Source organism: Salmo salar, chromosome 05, assembly GCF_965601325.2.
Source record: "Salmo salar chromosome 05, fSalSal1, whole genome shotgun sequence".
NCBI classification, from domain to species: Eukaryota; Metazoa; Chordata; class Actinopteri; order Salmoniformes; family Salmonidae; genus Salmo; species Salmo salar.
In genome coordinates this window covers 77,745,894-77,763,737 of record NC_138295.1, presented here as the reverse complement: position 1 = coordinate 77,763,737, position 17,844 = coordinate 77,745,894, and the positions used below count along the sequence as shown (strand labels likewise).

Genomic DNA, 17,844 nt, shown 5'->3' with positions numbered 1-17,844 from the left:
GGGGGGGGTAGAGGTATCTAAATAGAGAGGCAGTGAGGGGACTGGAGGTAGGTGGGGGGGGGTAGAGGTATCTAAATAGAGAGGCAGTGAGGGGACTGGAGGTAGGTGGGGGGGTAGAGGTATCTAAATAGAGAGGCAGTGAGGGGACTGGAGGTAGGTGGGGGGGGTAGAGGTATCTAAATAGAGAGGCAGTGAGGGGACTGGAGGTAGGTGGGGGGTAGAGGTATCTAAATAGAGAGGCAGTGAGGGGACTGGAGGTAGGTGGGGGGATAGAGGTATCTAAATAGAGAGGCAGTGAGGGGACTGGAGGTAGGTGGGCGGGTAGAGGTATCTAAATAGAGAGGCAGTGAGGGGACTGGAGGTAGGTGGGGGGTAGAGGTATCTAAATAGAGAGGCAGTGAGGGGACTGGAGGTAGGTGGGGGGGTAGAGGTATCTAAATAGAGAGGCAGTGAGGGGACTGGAGGTAGGTGGGGGGGGGTAGAGGTATCTAAATAGAGAGGCAGTGAGGGGACTGGAGCTAGGTGGGAGGTAGAGGTAGAGGTATCTAAATAGAGAAGCAATGAGGGGACTGGAGGTAGGTGGGGGGGTAGAGGTATCTAAATAGAGAGGCAGTGAGGGGACTGGAGGTAGGTGGGGGGGTAGAGGTATGTAAATAGAGAGGCAGTGAGAGGACTGGAGGTAGGTGGGGGGGTAGAGGTATCTAAATAGAGAGGCAGTGAGGGGACTGGAGGTAGGTGGGGAGGTAGAGGTATCTAAATAGAGAGGCAGTGAGGGGACTGGAGGTAGGTGGGGGGGTAGAGGTATCTAAATAGAGAGGCAGTGAGGGGACTGGAGGTAGGTGGGGGGTAGAGGTATCTAAATAGAGAGGCAGTGAGGGGACTGGGGGTAGGTGGGGGGGTAGAGGTATCTAAATAGAGAGGCAGTGAGAGGACTGGAGGTAGGTGGGGGGTAGAGGTATCTAAATAGAGAGGCAGTGAGGGGACTGGAGGTAGGTGGGGGGGTAGAGGTATCTAAATAGAGAGGCAGTGAGGGGACTGGAGGTAGGTGGGGGGGTAGAGGTATCTAAATAGAGAGGCAGTGAGGGGACTGGAGGTAGGTGGGGGGGTAGAGGTATCTAAATAGAGAGGCAGTGAGGGGACTGGAGGTAGGTGGGGGGTAGAGGTATCTAAATAGAGAGGCAGTGAGGGGACTGGAGGTAGGTGGGGGGGTAGAGGTATCTAAATAGAGAGGCAGTGAGGGGACTTGAGGTAGGTGGGGGGGGTAGAGGTATCTAAATAGAGAGGCAGTGAGGGGACTGGAGGTAGGTGGGAGGTAGAGGTAGAGGTATCTAAATAGAGAGGCAATGAGGGGACTGGAGGTAGGTGGGGGGTAGAGGTATCTAAATAGAGAGGCAGTGAGGGGACTGGAGGTAGGTGGGGGGGTAGAGGTATCTAAATAGAGAGGCAGTGAGGGGTCTGGAGGTAGGTGGGGAGGTAGAGGTATCTAAATAGAGAGGCAGTGAGGGGACTGGAGGTAGGTGGGGAGGTAGAGGTATCTAAATAGAGAGGCAGTGAGGGGACTGGAGGTAGGTGGGGGGGTAGAGGTATCTAAATAGAGAGGCAGTGAGGGGTCTGGAGGTAGGTGGGGAGGTAGAGGTATCTAAATAGAGAGGCAGTGAGGGGACTGGAGGTAGGTGGGGGGGTAGAGGTATCTAAATAGAGAGGCAGTGAGGGGACTGGAGGTAGGTGGGGGGGTAGAGGTATCTAAATAGAGAGGCAGTGAGGGGACTGGAGGTAGGTGGGGGGTAGAGGTATCTAAATAGAGAGGCAGTGAGGGGACTGGAGGTAGGTGGGGGGGTAGAGGTATCTAAATAGAGAGGCAGTGAGGGGACTGGAGGTAGGTGGGGGGGTAGATGTATCTAAATAGAGAGGCAGTGAGGGGACTGGAGGTAGGTGGGGGGTAGAGCTATCTAAATAGAGAGGCAGTGAGGGGACTGGAGGTAGGTGGGAAGTAGAGGTATCTAAATAGAGAGGCAGTGAGGGGACTGGAGGTAGGTGGGGGGGGGGGGGTCATTCAGCATCCAACCATGTCATCATTCTATTAAATATGACAGAATTGACATAGCAAACACAGGTGAATGACAAAGATAACCATAGAGAGGAAGAATGACTGTCAAATGTTAGTTTTTTTACAGGATGTTGAAGACAAGGAGATTATAGACAGCCCACTAACACAGACAGAGTAATGACCCATTGCAACAGAAGAGCCATAACAACAATGAAGTGCTTTACCGGTGTAGTAAGGTGGGGTACCTAGCTAAACATAGACGGTGATGTTTTGTTTGTGAAGGCTTGACTTCCAGAGAAGGATCAACTAAAGGTGTGTGGTTAGAAAGGAATTACTGTAATTAATCAACCACCCAATAAGTACACTTTGGCAAGACACATCACTGACTAATGCTTTCTGTTTGAGCGGGCTGCTCTTCCACAGAAAGAGTTTTGGAATGATGTCAGGATGAGGAAGAAAAACAGAACAGTTCTAAGTAAGGACGATTAAAGGAGGTACAGTACATATATGGTTTATGAAGTAAACTCAGCAAAAAAATTATCCTCTCACTGTCAACTGCGTTTATTTTCAGAAAACTTAACATGTGTAAATATTTGTATGATCATGACAAGATTCAACAACTGAGACATAAACTGAACAAGTTCCACAGACATGTGACTAACAGAAATGGAATAATGTTTCCCTGAACAAAGGGTGGGGGGTCAAAATCAAAAGTAACAGTCAGTATCTGGTGTGGCCACCAGCTGCATTAAGTACTGCAGTGCATCTCCTCCTGATGGACTGCACTTGATTTAACAGTTCTTGCTGTGAGATGTTACCCACTCTTCCTTCAAGGCACCTGCAAGTTCCCGGACATTTCTGGGGGGAATGGCCCTAGCCCTCACCCTCCGATCCAACAGGTCCCAGACGTGCTCAATGGGATTGAGATCCGGGCTCTTCGCTGGCCATGGCAGAACACTGACATTCCTGTCTTGCAGGAAATCACGCACAGAACGAGTAGTATGGCTGGTGGCATTGTCATGCTGGAGGGTCCTGTCAGGATGAGCCTGCAGGAAGGGTACCACATGAGGGAGGAGGATGTCTTCCTTGTAACGCACAGCGTTGAGATTGCCTGCAATGACAAGCTCAGTCTGATGATGCTGTGAGACATACCGCCCCAGACCATGACGGACCCTCCACCTCCAAATCGCTCCAGAGTACAGGCCTCGGTGTAACGCTCATTCCTTCGACAATAAACGCAAATCTGACCATCACCACTGGTGAGACAAAACTGCGACTCGTCAGTGAAGAGCACATTTTGCCAGTCCTGTCTGGTCCAGTGACGGTGGGTTTGTGCCCATATGCAATGTTGTTGCTGGTGATGTCTGGTGAGGACCTGCCTTACAACAGGCATACAGCCCTCAGTCCAGCCTCTCTCAGCCTTTTGCGGACAGTCTGAGCACTGAGGCAGGGATTGTGCATTCCTGGTGTAACCATCCTGTACCTGTCCCGCAGGTGTGATGTTCGGATGTACCGATCCTGTGCAAGTGTTGTTATACGTGGTCTGCCACTGCGAGGACGATCAGCTGTTTGTCCCGTCTCCCTCCAGCGCTGTCTTAGACGTCTCACAGTACAGACATTGCAATTTATTGCCCTGGTCACATCTCATGCCTCCTTGCAGCATGCCTAAGGCACATTCACGCAGATGAGCAGGGTCCCAGGCATCTTTCTTTTGTTGTTTTTCCAGAGTCAGTAGAAAGGCCTCTTTAGTGTCCTTAATAGCCTACCGTCTGTAAGCTGTTAGTGTCTTAACGACCGTTCCACAGGTGCATGTTCATTAATTGTTTATGGTTCATTGAACAAGCATGGGAAACACTGTTTAAACCCTTTACAATGAAGATCTGTGAAGTTATTTGGATTTTTACAAATTATCTTTGAAAGACAGGGTCCTGAAAAAGGTCAGTTTCTTTTTTTGCTTCTCCCCTGTAGCAGCCTTCCCTGTAGCTCAGTTGGTAGAGCATGGTGTTTGCAACGCCAGGGTTGTGGGTTTGATTCCCACGGGGGGCCAGTACAGAAAGAAATTCAAAATGTATGAAATGAAATGTATGCAGTCGTTCTGGTTAAGAGCGTCTACTAAAATGTAAATGTATAACTACGCCCATCTGCATTCCAGCTGAAGAGGACTCTCCTTCCAAAGAAAATAACACAGAGAAACAGAATCCATTCCATTGAAGGCTGACAGTGGTGGGTTACTGGCTGTTGTTTCAACTTGTGCCAGAAAGACAATGAAACACATATTGGACTTCGATTGCCACGCAATATTTAATTCAATAGAAAACAGATTGGTATTGTGAAGTAGAAATTCAGTGGAAAAATACCTAATCAGTAATCATGTACCACCTTCTGTACTCATAGTTACAACAAAGCCATACAGTATGGTAGTCTAGTGCTTCATATATACTAAACAGTAAGTACTGTATGTGTAGGGTATAACAAACACTAGAGTACCATACTCTATACAAAATATTTCAAGTCAACTGAACAGTTGGAAGATATATGAACATTGCAGCAATTTCACTTACAGTGGTAACTACTGTATCACTGAATGAAAATACAAGCTCTCAGATCTCCCCCAAAACCACTGAAATAGAAACAAATCATTTAGAAAATCTATCCAGAGTACACCGGAACAAGTACAACTGAAAATCATGCATTACAAAATCATTTAAACAGCTTTTAAGGCAGAGTGATTAAGATCTTCACAAGCTTCTCTGAGTATTAATTGTAAGGACTGCATAGAAGTTGTGCACAGATGCTACAAATACAATGTGTAAAGTGTGTGTGTGAAAACATTGAGAGAGGATTGGTATCAGAGCAAACTCCATACATGCACCTGTAGTGGCAGACAGTCAAGTAGTACAACATACAGCAGAACAGGAATCAAACAGTCAGATATGGTTTCTAAAACAACCATAACTATGACATCACGTTCAGCAGAATATTGTTGATTTCATGAATTAGAAAAACTATCTACATTTGTTCATCATTCTCATATATCTGGCAGCATTTGGTCCAGCCGTGTTTTAAAAACTACACTTGCATATCAGATATCCATTAAGGACAGGATGGAATAGTGTTGGCTGTGCATCAGGTCAGTGTGACAAGACAGCAGTAGGATCAGATGAAACAGTGTTCCCCAGTGAAAGCAGACATTAACCAGCTACAGTGTTAAACAGTCACAGTACATGTTGGTGAGGCTGCTCCTATCACTATTCAGTCAGTGTAATCATGTGACCAAACTCCTTTTCACTAGAGTAATAGAGTATTGAAGAGAACCACAGCGTAATTCTGTGTATTAAAGAGCCCCATAGTATTTACAGTATCATAGCATACCATAGAGTACCACAGAGTAATGATGATATTGAAGATTGCAACAGTGTATTACTGTTAAGTCCTGTAAGTCATTGTAAGTGATTGTAAGTGCTTTAGACAGCGAGTCATCCTGACGGTTATTCTCAGGGGTAGAATGTGTTAGTGTTCTGTTACTGTATTCATGTTTATTGTCTTGTGTTCCCCCTGGGCATCAGAGCTTATTCACCCCCACAATCCTCCTCTTCAGTACCACTAGGAGTCTACTGTCCAGCGTAGTGAGTCATCCTCCTCATCCTCTCCTTCTCCCTGAACCTGCGATCCCTGTCCATCCTCTCCCTGAACCTGTGATCCCTCTCCATCCTCTCCCTGAACCTGTGATCCCTCTCCTTCTCCCTGAACCTGTGATTCCTCTCCATCCTCTCCTTCTCCCTGAACCTGTGATCCCTCTCCATCCTCTCCTTCTCCCTGAACCTGTGATCCCTCTCCTTCTCCCTGAACCTGTGATCCCTCTCCATCCTCTCCTTCTCCCTGAACCTGTGATCCCTCTCCATCTCCCTGAACCTGTGATCCCTCTCCATCTCCCTGAACCTGTGATCCCTCTCCATCCTCTCCCTGAACCTGTGATCCCTCTCCATCCTCTCCTTCTCCCTGAACCTGTGATCCCTCTCCTTCTCCCTGAACCTGTGATCCCTCTCCATCCTCTCCTTCTCCCTGAACCTGTGATCCCTCTCCATCTCCCTGAACCTGTGATCCCTCTCCATCTCCCTGAACCTGTGATCCCTATCCTTCTCACTGAACCTGCGATCCCTCTCCATCCTCTCCTTCTCCCTGAACCTGTGATCCCTTGTTCTCCTCCTCCTACCACCACCATTACACTACCCCTCCCTCCCTCCCTCTAGCAGGAGCTGGTGTGAAGGTTGCCACTACCCCCCCTCCCTCCCTCTAGCAGGAGCTGGTGTGAAGGTTGCCACTACCCCTCCCTCCCTCCCTCTAGCAGGAGCTGGTGTGAAGGTTGCCACTACCCCTCCCTCCCTCTAGCAGGAGCTGGTGTGAAGGTTGCCACTACCCCTCCCTCCCTCCCTCTAGCAGGAGCTGGTGTGAAGGTTGCCACTACCCCTCCCTCCCTCCCTCTAGCAGGAGCTGGTGTGAAGGTTGCCACTACCCCTCCCTCCCTCCCTCTAGCAGGAGCTGGTGTGAAGGTTGCCACTACCCCTCCCTCCCTCTAGCAGGAGCTGGTGTGAAGGTTGCCACTACCCCTCCCTCCCTCCCTCTAGCAGGAGCTGGTGTGAAGGTTGCCACTACCCCTCCCTCCCTCCCTCTAGCAGGAGCTGGTGTGAAGGTTGCCACTACCCCTCCCTCCCTCCCTCTAGCAGGAGCTGGTGTGAAGGTTGCCACTACCCCTCCCTCCCTCTAGCAGGAGCTGGTGTGAAGGTTGCCACTACCCCTCCCTCCCTCCCTCTAGCAGGAGCTGGTGTGAAGGTTGCCACTACCCCTCCCTCCCTCTAGCAGGAGCTGGTGTGAAGGTTGCCACTACCCCTCCCTCCCTCCCTCTAGCAGGAGCTGGTGTGAAGGTTGCCACTACCCCTCCCTCCCTCTAGCAGGAGCTGGTGTGAAGGTTGCCACTACCCCTCCCTCCCTCTAGCAGGAGCTGGTGTGAAGGTTGCTCCCAGTGAGGATGGACGTGATGCTGGAGGGGTCGTACAGGGCTTCATCATCTTCGTCAGAGCTCAGAGCCGACGAGTCCAGGGCCTGACGCTGCGCCTGCTGCACCTTCCTCCTGAAACACACCATCATCACCATCAGCTTCAGAAATGTTATCTTCATCATCTATTGTTCACTATAACAGAGGCTGTAGGTGGGTCTCAGCAAACGTGTGGTAGTAGAGAGTTGACTTCTACAGTAGACAGTGTAGTTCCCTGTAGTATCTGTCAGGGAGAGAGCCCTCTGCTGGTCAGATATGGGAACTGACTGGTGTGACATACAGGGATGACTGCTCTGTCTGCTAGATCTGTCTCTGCCTCCCCCTTCACAGCTGACCTGCACGTACGTGTGTGTGTGTGTGTGTGTGTGTGTGTGTGTGTGTGTGTGTGTGTGTGTGTGTGTGTGTGTGTGTGTGTGTGTGTTCCCACAGCACTGTTGAGTGGGGTTTAATGAGACACTTTTACACAGCTGGGTGAGTGTGACTGACGAAGTGTGTGTGTGTGTGTTTGAATCCGACTTCTTTATTCTCTAATGACGTGTGTCTCATAGCAGCATCTCTGTTGAGGGATCAGAGAGGAGCTCAGTGATCCATAGAATGATACACAACACACACACACACACAGAGCACGCTAGTTTGGCTGTGGGGAGTGAACAGGCTGCCAGTAAATGTCAGCTCACTGAACTCATTACCAATGACAAGAGAGGAACAGAAAGAGGTCTGGAGGGAGTGGAGGGGAACAGAAAGAGGTCTGGAGGGAGTGGAGGGGAACAGAAAGAGGTCTGGAGGGAGTGGAGGAGAACAGAAAGAGGTCTGGAGGGAGTGGAGGAGAACAGAAAGAGGTCTGGAGGGAGTGGAGGAGAACAGAAAGAGGTCTGGAGGGAGTAGAGGAGAACAGAAAGAGGTCTGGAGGGAGTGGAGGAGAACAGAAAGAGGTCTGGAGGGAGTGGAGGAGAACAGAAAGAGGTCTGGAGGGAGTGGAGGAGAACAGAAAGAGGTCTGGAGGGAGTGGAGGAGAACAGAAAGAGGTCTGGAGGGAGTGGAGGAGAACAGAAAGAGGTCTGGAGGGAGTGGAGGAGAACAGAAAGAGGTCTGGAGGGAGTGGAGGAGAACAGAAAGAGGTCTGGAGGGAGTGGAGGAGAACAGAAAGAGGTCTGGAGGGAGTGGAGGAGAACAGAAAGAGGTCTGGAGGGAGTGGAGGAGAACAGAAAGAGGTCTGGAGGGAGTGGAGGAGAACAGAAAGAGGTCTGGAGGGAGTAGAGGAGAACAGAAAGAGGTCTGGAGGGAGTGGAGGAGAACAGAAAGAGGTCTGGAGGGAGTGGAGGAGAACAGAAAGAGGTCTGGAGGGAGTGGAGGAGAACAGAAAGAGGTCTGGAGGGAGTGGAGGAGAACAGAAAGAGGTCTGGAGGGAGTAGAGGAGAACAGAAAGAGGTCTGGAGGGAGTGGAGGAGAACAGAAAGAGGCCTGGAGGGAGTGGAGGAGAACAGAAAGAGGTCTGGAGGGAGTGGAGGAGAACAGAAAGAGGTCTGGAGGGAGTGGAGGAGAACAGAAAGAGGTCTGGAGGGAGTGGAGGAGAACAGAAAGAGGTCTGGAGGGAGTGGAGGAGAACAGAAAGAGGTCTGGAGGGAGTGGAGGAGAACAGAAAGAGGCCTGGAGGGAGTAGAGGAGAACAGATATAATTGGGCTGGTTCAGAAGAAGAGCCACATCTAGGAGAAAGGAGATACTTAGTAATCTAACATGAAACAGGTAGAGTGTCAGACTTGGAAACACAACAACACACAGACTTACTTGAGCTCAGTCTCCAGCGCGGTGACTCTGCCCTGCAAGGCCTCCTTTAGTTCCATCTGTTCCTCCATCTCTCTCTGGGCCTTCCTCCTCAATCCCTCCATCCTCTCTACCTCTGTCTCCCCCTCATCCACCTGTCTCTTCAGAGCCTTCACACGCAGAGACAGCTACAACACAGAGGAATCAGTCAGGGTGAGTGAGTGAGTGTGTGTGTATAGGGTGAGTGAGTGTGTGTGTACCTGGTCTCTCTGTTCTGTGTGTTGTTGTCTCTCTTCCTCCAGGGTAAAATTGAGCTCCTTCAGTTTCTTCTCCAGGCGACGCTGAGACGACAACATGGAGTTCTTCTCCCTAAGACACACACAGACAGACACACACAGACAGACACACACACAGACAGACACACACAGACAGACACACACAGACACACTTAACTCTTTAGCACAAACATGAACAAGGTGATTCTGGGTACAGATGTGTGACCAGTTCATAATATCATAAGCTTTACTTGTCATCAATAATGTGAATGTCAATTTGAAGTGAGGTACACTTCTCTAACTAATAGTAAACCCCCATACCAACCATAAAATATCATATTCTAGACTATGTGGTGCATTGTGGGGTCTGTAGTTCCTGGGGTGTGGTGCATTGTGGGATGTGTAGTGTGCGGTGTACCTATCCTCGCTGTGGAGGCGTTCCTCCAACTCATGAACTTTACTCTCCAGCTGAGCCACTCCTACAGAGGAGCGAGACTGACCCTCCATATCAGATACTCTGGTCTTCAACTCCTTCATCTGGAGAGAGAGATTTAACATAATCATCACTCAGACCTTAAGATCATTTCAGTGGAGACGCATACTTAACGTACATGTCTTTCTAGGGCATTCTTGTCCAGCTCCAGGTCCTGTCTGGAGGATCTCTCCTGCATCAGCTCTGAACGCAGCTGCTCCATCTTCACACAGACAGACAGAGACAGAGGAGCGCAGAGACAGAGGAGCGCAGAGACAGAGGAGCGCCAGAGACAGAGGAGCGCCAGAGACAGAGGAGCGCAGAGACAGAGGAGCGCCAGAGACAGAGGAGCGCCAGAGACAGAGGAGCGCCAGAGACAGAGGAGCGCCAGAGACAGAGGAGCGCCAGACAGAGGAGCGCAAGACAGAGGAGCGCAGAGACAGAGGAGCGCCAGACAGAGGAGCGCCAGAGACAGAGGAGCGCCAGAGACAGAGGAGCGCCAGAGACAGAGGAGCGCCAGAGACAGAGGAGCGCAGAGACAGAGGAGCGCCAGACAGAGGAGCGCCAGAGACAGAGGAGCGCCAGAGACAGAGGAGCGCCAGAGACAGAGGAGCGCCAGACAGAGGAGAAAGAGGGTGAGTGGAGAAAGAGAGAGGAGAGAGAGTTAACGAGTACATTATTTTCCTAGCTTGGTCCTGGTTCTTTCAACTGTTAACCTCTTGGGGCTAGGTGGGACGCTAGCGTGCCACCTGTGGTGCACTCCATCAACAGCAGGTGCATTTCAAGAGCGGCAAATTTGAATCCAAATAAATGTCAAAATTCAAATTTTTCAAAAATACAACTATGTTACACCATTTGAAAGATAAACATCTCCTTAATCTAACCACGTTTTACGATTTCAAAAAGGTTTTACGGCGAAAGCATAAATTTAGAGTATGTTAGGACAGTACATTTACAAGAGTTGTGTGTAATGTTTTGTCAAGTCAAAGACAGGGTCACCAAAACCATAAAACCAGCTAAAATGATACACTAACCTTTTACAATCTCCATCAGATGACACTCCTAGGACATTATGTTAGACAATGCATGCATTTTTAGTTCTATCAAGTTCATATTTATATACAAAAACAGCGTTTTACTATGGCATTGATGTTGAGGAAATCGTTTCCCTCCAATAACCGGCAGTCAAGTCAGCGTCAGAAATTAAATAATTAAAATTAGAAAACATTGGTAAAATATTATATTGTCATTTAAAGAATTATAGATTTACATCTTTTGAACGCAATCAACTTGCCAGATTTAAAAATAACCTTACTGGGAAATCACACTTTGCAATAATCTGAGCACTGTGCCCAGAAAAATACGCGTTGCGATACAGACTAGACGTCATGTTGGGGAGATCTAAAATCGAAAATACTATGTAAATAATCCATTACCTTTGATTCTCTTCATCAGATGTCACTTCCAGGTATCACAGGTCCATAACGAATGTAGTTTTGTTCAAAAAAGCTCATCATTTATGTCCAAAAATCTCCGTCTCGTTAGCACATGATGTAAGCCAGCCGGACTTCTCGTCATGAACGAGGGGAAAAAATATATTTCCGTTCGTTCAAACATGTCAAACGTTGTATAGCATAAATCATTAGGGCCTTTTTTAACCAGAACATGAATAATATTCAAGGTGGACGAATGCATAGCCTTTTATAACGTATTGGAACGAGGGTACCCAACATGAAGTAGCGCGCCAGGTGTCTAATGGGACATCACCGTTCCATGGCTCTTGTTCGGTCAGATCTCCCTCCAGAAGACTCAAAACACTTTGTAAAGGCTGGTGACATCTAGTGGAAGCAATAGGAAGTGCCAAAATATTCCTAAACCCCTGTGTTTTTCAATGGGAGAGGTTTAAACTCAATACAACACATCAGGTATCCACTTCCTGTCAGAAAATGTCTCAGGGTTTTGCCTGCCAAATGAGTTCTGTTATACTCACAGACACCATTCAAACAGTTTTGGAAACTTTAGAGTGTTTTCTATCCATATATAATAAGTATATGCATATTCTAGTTACTGGGTAGGATTAGTAACCAGATTAAATCGGGTACATTTTTTTTATCCAGACGTGCAAATGCTGCCCCCTAGACCCAACAGGTTAACCAACAGACTGCTGAAAGCTGCTAGACACACATTTATAGTGTGTGTGTGTGTGTGTGTCTGTGTGTACCTGGTCTCTGGTCCTGGTGACTCTGTCAGTGAGTAGCTCCACAGATCCCTTCTCCTCCTCCAGCTCCAGCTCCAGTCGTTTCAACTTGTCCTCCGTGCTGCGGAGCTCCCTGCTCTTGTCTGTGAGGCTGCTCCTGCTGTTTTCCAGTTCAGCCTCTAGGTGGTGCAGGCGGTTGGTGAGCAGCTCCTTGTCCAGCTGAACATTGTCTCTCTCCTCAACCACAGACAGCAGCTCCTTCTTCTGACGGGACGCCTGGCGCACAACACACACACACACTCTGGATCAGCATTAAAAACCAAACACCTTCACCCCTCAAACTCAACTCTGGACCTCAAAGCCAGTTCCACTGTGTTTTTTCATTGTTCCCATCTAATCAGGGAACGATTTAGACCTGGGACACCATGTGGGTGCAATTCATTACCAGGTAGAACAGAAAAGCAGCAGGCTCTGGACCTCGTAGGGTGACAGTTGACTACCCCTGACCAATACCATCACCTCCTGAAGACTCTTTCCTCCTCCTCTCTTAGCCCGTCCCTTCCTCCCTCCATCCATCTCTCTCACCTCCTGAAGACCCTTTCCTCCTCCTCTCTTAGCCCGTCCCTTCCTCCCTCCATCCATCTCTCTCACCTCCTGAAGACCCTTTCCTCCTCCTCTCTTAGCCCGTCCCTTCCTCCCTCCATCCATCTCTCTCACCTCCTGAAGACCCTTTCCTCCTCCTCTCTTAGCCCGTCCCTTCCTCCCTCCATCCATCTCTCTCACCTCCTGAAGACCCTTTCCTCCTCCTCTCTTAGCCCGTCCCTTCCTCCCTCCATCCATCTCTCTCACCTCCTGAAGACCCTTTCCTCCTCCTCTCTTAGCCCGTCCCTTCCTCCCTCCATCCATCTCTCTCACCTCCTGAAGACCCTTTCCTCCTCCTCTCTTAGCCCGTCCCTTCCTCCCTCCATCCATCTCTCTCACCTCCTGAAGACCCTTTCCTCCTCCTCTCTTAGCCCGTCCCTTCCTCCCTCCATCCATCTCTCTCACCTCCTGAAGACCCTTTCCTCCTCCTCTCTTAGCCCGTCCCTTCCTCCCTCCATCCATCTCTCTCACCTCCTGAAGACCCTTTCCTCCTCCTCTCTTAGCCCGTCCCTTCCTCCCTCCATCCATCTCTCTCACCTCCTGAAGACCCTTTCCTCCTCCTCTCTTAGCCCGTCCCTTCCTCCCTCCATCCATCTCTCTCACCTCCTGAAGACCCTTTCCTCCTCCTCTCTTAGCCCGTCCCTTCCTCCCTCCATCCATCTCTCTCACCTCCTGAAGACCCTTTCCTCCTCCATCTCCTCCCTCTTTTCCTCCTCCAACTCCTCCCTCTTTTCCTCCTCCAACTCCTCCCTCCATCCCGCTCACCTCCTCCTCCAGTCTCTTGAGGGAGGTCTGGCTCCTCTCCAGTTCTACCAGTCTGTCGTTGCCCTGCCTCTGGACCTCCTGTGTCTCCCTGCGAGATCTCTCTCTCTGTTCCTCCAGCTGGGCCCTGAGAACCTGCACCTCCTCACCAGACAACTGGGACAGAGACTCAAACTACATGGACAGAGAAAGAGGCAGAGTGAGAGCAAGGAGAGAGCGAGGAGTAAGAGGACAGAGAAAACTAGATTTTTATTTGCACAGTGTACATTTGTAAATACAGCACTTCAATGCAGTACACAGAGCATCAGAAAAACCCATGTAGACACACACTCCTCACCTCCTTATTGAGTTTGTCCAGGGACCGCTCCTGCTGTCTCCTCTGTTCCTCCAGCTGTGTGTTGGTCTGTGTGAGCTGGTCCCTCTCCTTCTCCATCTCCTCCAGACGCAGGCTGAGCTGCCGGTGGTCCTGGCCCAGCCGAGAGGCTCCTCTCCTGGCCTCGTCAAGCTCCTGCCTCAGCCCCCTCAACTCCGCCTGGAGGGACAGCTCTGCCTCCGAACTCTCTGATGCACTGGAAGCCAGCTGAGACTGGGGACACACACAAATACATACTGTGAAACACAACACACCCACTAACAAAGAGTTGTGAGAAAGAGGTAGTGTAATGTGTGTGTGTGTGTGTGTGTAGCAGTGTGTATGTCTCACCTCCAGACGTGAGAGTTTCTCTCGGAGGCGTGTGTTAGCTGCCTCCTGCTCCTGCTGTGAGTCTCTGAGAGCGTTTAGTTCTGTCTGGGTTCTGGCCAGCCGCTCTGTGTTTGACTGCAGCTCCTGCTCAGTGCTGGAGAGTTTCTCTCCCAGTCTGTCTCTCTCCCCACGAGCATCAGTCAGCTCTGACTGCAGGCCAGACACTACCGACGGGTCAGGGAGCTATGGAGAGAAACAAGAGAGAGGAGTGGTTGAGAGAAGGATGGAGATTGTGAATATAAGGGAGGAAAAGTGGCCATATTTCCCAGTCACATAGCTGGTACTACACAACACACACCTGTTTGGTTCTCTCCTGGGCTTTGGCCAGATCCTCTTTGGCCCGATTTGATTGGCCCCTCAGCCTGTCCATCTCATACTTAAGCTCCGCCTCCTGCTCCTGGTTGGTCTTCTTCAGGGAGATTACCTCCATGACCTTTTTATCAAGCTCCGCCCTTTTCTTCTCTGCCTCTGATTGGGCCTGCTGCAGATCGGCACGCAAACTCTGCAGCTCCTGACATGACAGTGGAGAACAGTGTCAGTGTGTACCTTGTTGAGTGTGTGTGTTTGTCAGTATCAGTGTGTGTGTGTACCTGGTTGAGTGTGTGTGTTTGTCAGTATCAGTGTGTGTGTGTGTGTACCTGGTTGAGTGTGTGTGTTTGTCAGTATCAGTGTGTGTGTGTGTGTACCTGGTTGAGTGTGTGTGTTTGTCAGTATCAGTGTGTGTGTGTGTACCTGGTTGAGTGTGTGTGTTTGTCAGTATCAGTGTGTGTGTGTACCTGGTTGAGTGTGTGTGTTTGTCAGTATCAGTGTGTGTGTGTACCTGGTTGAGTGTGTGTGTATGACTGGGGTCTGGTATCTGCTGTTTCATGGTGTTGACTCTCTCCTGTACTTCGTTCAGTTCTTCCTCAAGCTCCTCTTTCTCCAGACGAGCCTGCAGCATCCTGCAACACACACAACATTTTAACCAATACAAGATCCATTTCAAAATCTAGAAATCAAGTCACAGATCAGCACTGATCAGACACGTTTAGTTTGATCAGAGGCTACAGTTCAATCTCCAATGCTGATATCAGTTCCTCAAAGTTGATAAAATGTTTTGTTGTTATAGTTAGGTCATTCTATGGTATCACAAATTCTTCAGTCAGTCAAATAGAGAAACACAGAAGCTGGTTTAACTAGAATGTCAGCTACACGGCCATAAAGCGCAGCTATTAAAACCCTCTAGAGTCTAAGCCAGGGGAGGGGGGTTCTAAAATATGGAATTGTTTTAAGATGGTCATACCACGGCTACTAACATGCATGCAGCCCATGCAAAAAACATTTCTCTAGCTTAAACAGACACATTTTGATGGGATTTTTTGAATATGTTGATTACATTTCCGCGGAGGCGCGGACATCGTAGGCTAAGGGCTAGCACGGCTGGCTGCTAGCACGGCTGGCTGCTAGCACGGCTGGCTGCTAGCACGGCTGGCTGCTAGCACGGCTGGCTGCTAGCACGGCTGGCTACTAGCACGGCTGGCTACTAGCACGGCTGGCTACTAGCACGGGCTACTAGCACGGGCTACTAGCACGGGCTACTAGCACGGCTGGCTGCTAGCACGGCTGGCTGCTAGCACGGGCTACTAGCACGGGCTACTAGCATGGCTATAACCTATAGACAGCACATATATAGGCTCCCTCACAGTGGCTCAGGGGTGATGGGCGGGTCTCTAGCCAATAAGACACAATGAGAGGAGGAGACATTAACGGTACAGAACGAGAGAACAGAATTGGGACATGTGGATGGTTACATAGATCTATACATGGATGGTTACATAGATCTATACATGGATGGTTACATAGATCTATACATGGATGGTTACATAGATCTATACATGGATGGTTACATAGATCTATACATGGATGGTTACATAGATCTATACATGGATGGTTACATAGATCTATACATGGATGGTTACATAGATCTATACATGGATGGTTACATAGATCTATACATGGATGGTTACATAGATCTATACATGGATGGTTACATAGATCTATACATGGATGGTTGAAAAACAGCAAGAGATGTGCAAGACTTTGTAAGTGAAGTGTGTGTGTGTACAGTACCAGTCAAACTTCCTTAGTTACTGTTATTTTTTACTTATCTATTTTACTTAAATCTTATTTTTCTCAAAACTGCATTGTTGGTTAAGGGCTTGTAAGTAAGCATTTCAAAGTAAGGTTGTATTCTCTGTACGTGCGTGTACGCACTCCTGTTTGGTGGTCCGTAGTTCATCTCTAATACTGTGGAACTGCGCCATCCAGTGGCCACTCTCGTCCCTGCAGTCTTCCAGCTGCTGCTGTAGAGTACGCACCGACGCATTCACACGCAACCGCTCTGACTCGATACCCGCCTGAGACTGGGGAGAGAGAAGAGAGGGAGGGTGGATATGAGAGAGTGTGGGGAGAGAAAGGTAGGGGAGAGAGAAGAGAGGGAGGGTGGATATGAGAGAGAGAGAGTGGGGAGAGAAAGGTAGGGGAGAGAGAAGAGAGGGAGGGTGGATATGAGAGAGAGAGAGAGAGCGTGGGGAGAGAAAGGTAGGGGAGAGAGAAGAGAGGGAGGGTGGATATGAGAGAGAGAGAGAGAGAGTGGGGAGAGAAAGGTAGGGGAGAGAGAAGAGAGGGAGGGTGGATATGAGAGAGAGAGAGAGAGAGAGAGTGGGGAGAGAAAGGTAGGGGGGAGAGAAGAGAGGGAGGGTGGATATGAGAGAGAGAGAGAGAGAGAGTGGGGAGAGAAAGGTAGGGGAGAGAGAAGAGAGGGAGGGTGGATATGAGAGAGAGAGAGAGAGTGGGGAGAGAAAGGTAGGGGGGAGAGAAGAGAGGGAGGGTGGATATGAGAGAGAGAGAGAGAGTGGGGAGAGAAAGGTAGGGGAGAGAGAAGAGAGGGAGGGTGGATATGAGAGAGAGAGAGAGAGAGAGAGTGGGGAGAGAAAGGTAGGGGGGAGAGAAGAGAGGGAGGGTGGATATGAGAGAGAGAGAGAGAGAGAGTGGGGAGAGAAAGGTAGGGGAGAGAGAAGAGAGGGAGGGTGGATATGAGAGAGAGAGAGAGAGTGGGGAGAGAAAGGTAGGGGGGAGAGAAGAGAGGGAGGGTGGATATGAGAGAGAGAGAGAGAGTGGGGAGAGAAAGGTAGGGGGGAGAGAAGAGAGGGAGGGTGGATATGAGAGAGTGTGGTGAGAGAAAGGTAGGGGAGAGAGAAGAGAGGGAGGGTGGATATGAGAGAGAGAGAGAGAGAGAGAGTGGGGAGAGAAAGGTAGGGGGGAGAGAAGAGAGGGAGGGTGGATATGAGAGAGAGAGAGAGTGGGGAGAGAAAGGTAGGGGGGAGAGAAGAGAGGGAGGGTGGATATGAGAGAGTGTGGGGAGAGAAAGGTAGGGGGGAGAGAAGAGAGGGAGGGTGGATATGAGAGAGAGAGTGGGGAGAAAGAGAGAGAGTGGGGAGAGAAAGGTAGGGGGGAGAGAAGAGAGGGAGGGTGGATATGAGAGAGAGAGTGGGGCGAGAAAGGTAGGGGGGAGAGAAGAGAGGGAGGGGGGAGAGAAGAGAGGGAGGGTGGATATGAGAGAGAGAGTGGGGAGAGAAGAGGGAGGGTGGATATGAGAGAGAGAGAGTGGGGAGAGAGAGGGAGGGTGGATATGAGAGAGAGAGAGTGGGGAGAGAGAGGGAGGGTGGATATGAGAGAGAGAGAGTGGGGAGAGAGAGGGAGGGTGGATATGAGAGAGAGAGAGTGGGGAGAGAGAGGGAGGGTGGATATGAGAGAGAGAGAGTGGGGAGAGAGAGGGAGGGTGGATATGAGAGAGAGAGAGTGGGGAGAGAGAGGGAGGGTGGATATGAGAGAGAGAGAGTGGGGAGAGAGA

The 17,844-nt window shown here is 49.7% G+C and overlaps 1 protein-coding gene across 6 annotated transcripts in view; it reads right to left on the bottom strand.

The window, feature by feature from the left end:
• Positions 1–4,323: 4,323 nt before the first annotated feature.
• Positions 4,324–17,844, bottom strand: part of LOC106594398 (cingulin) — a 30,395-nt gene continuing 16,874 nt past the window's right edge. For 2 of the 6 annotated variants that reach the window (XM_045718938.2, XM_045718942.2), the window contains exons 9-20: positions 16,206–16,354; positions 14,773–14,893; positions 14,251–14,463; positions 13,914–14,135; positions 13,548–13,796; positions 13,214–13,384; positions 11,831–12,082; positions 9,749–9,832; positions 9,556–9,674; positions 9,123–9,231; positions 8,887–9,050; positions 4,324–7,175 (exon numbers count right to left, since the gene is read on the bottom strand). In XM_045718938.2, the coding sequence (XP_045574894.2) occupies positions 7,037–7,175; positions 8,887–9,050; positions 9,123–9,231; positions 9,556–9,674; positions 9,749–9,832; positions 11,831–12,082; positions 13,214–13,384; positions 13,548–13,796; positions 13,914–14,135; positions 14,251–14,463; positions 14,773–14,893; positions 16,206–16,354 (1,992 nt within the window). In that variant the 3' untranslated portion in view covers positions 4,324–7,036. The remainder of the gene's footprint in view (positions 7,176–8,886; positions 9,051–9,122; positions 9,232–9,555; positions 9,675–9,748; positions 9,833–11,830; positions 12,083–13,213; positions 13,385–13,547; positions 13,797–13,913; positions 14,136–14,250; positions 14,464–14,772; positions 14,894–16,205; positions 16,355–17,844) is intronic. The other 4 variants (XR_014392423.1, XR_014392422.1, XR_014392421.1 and 1 more) reach the window with 4 other exon arrangements.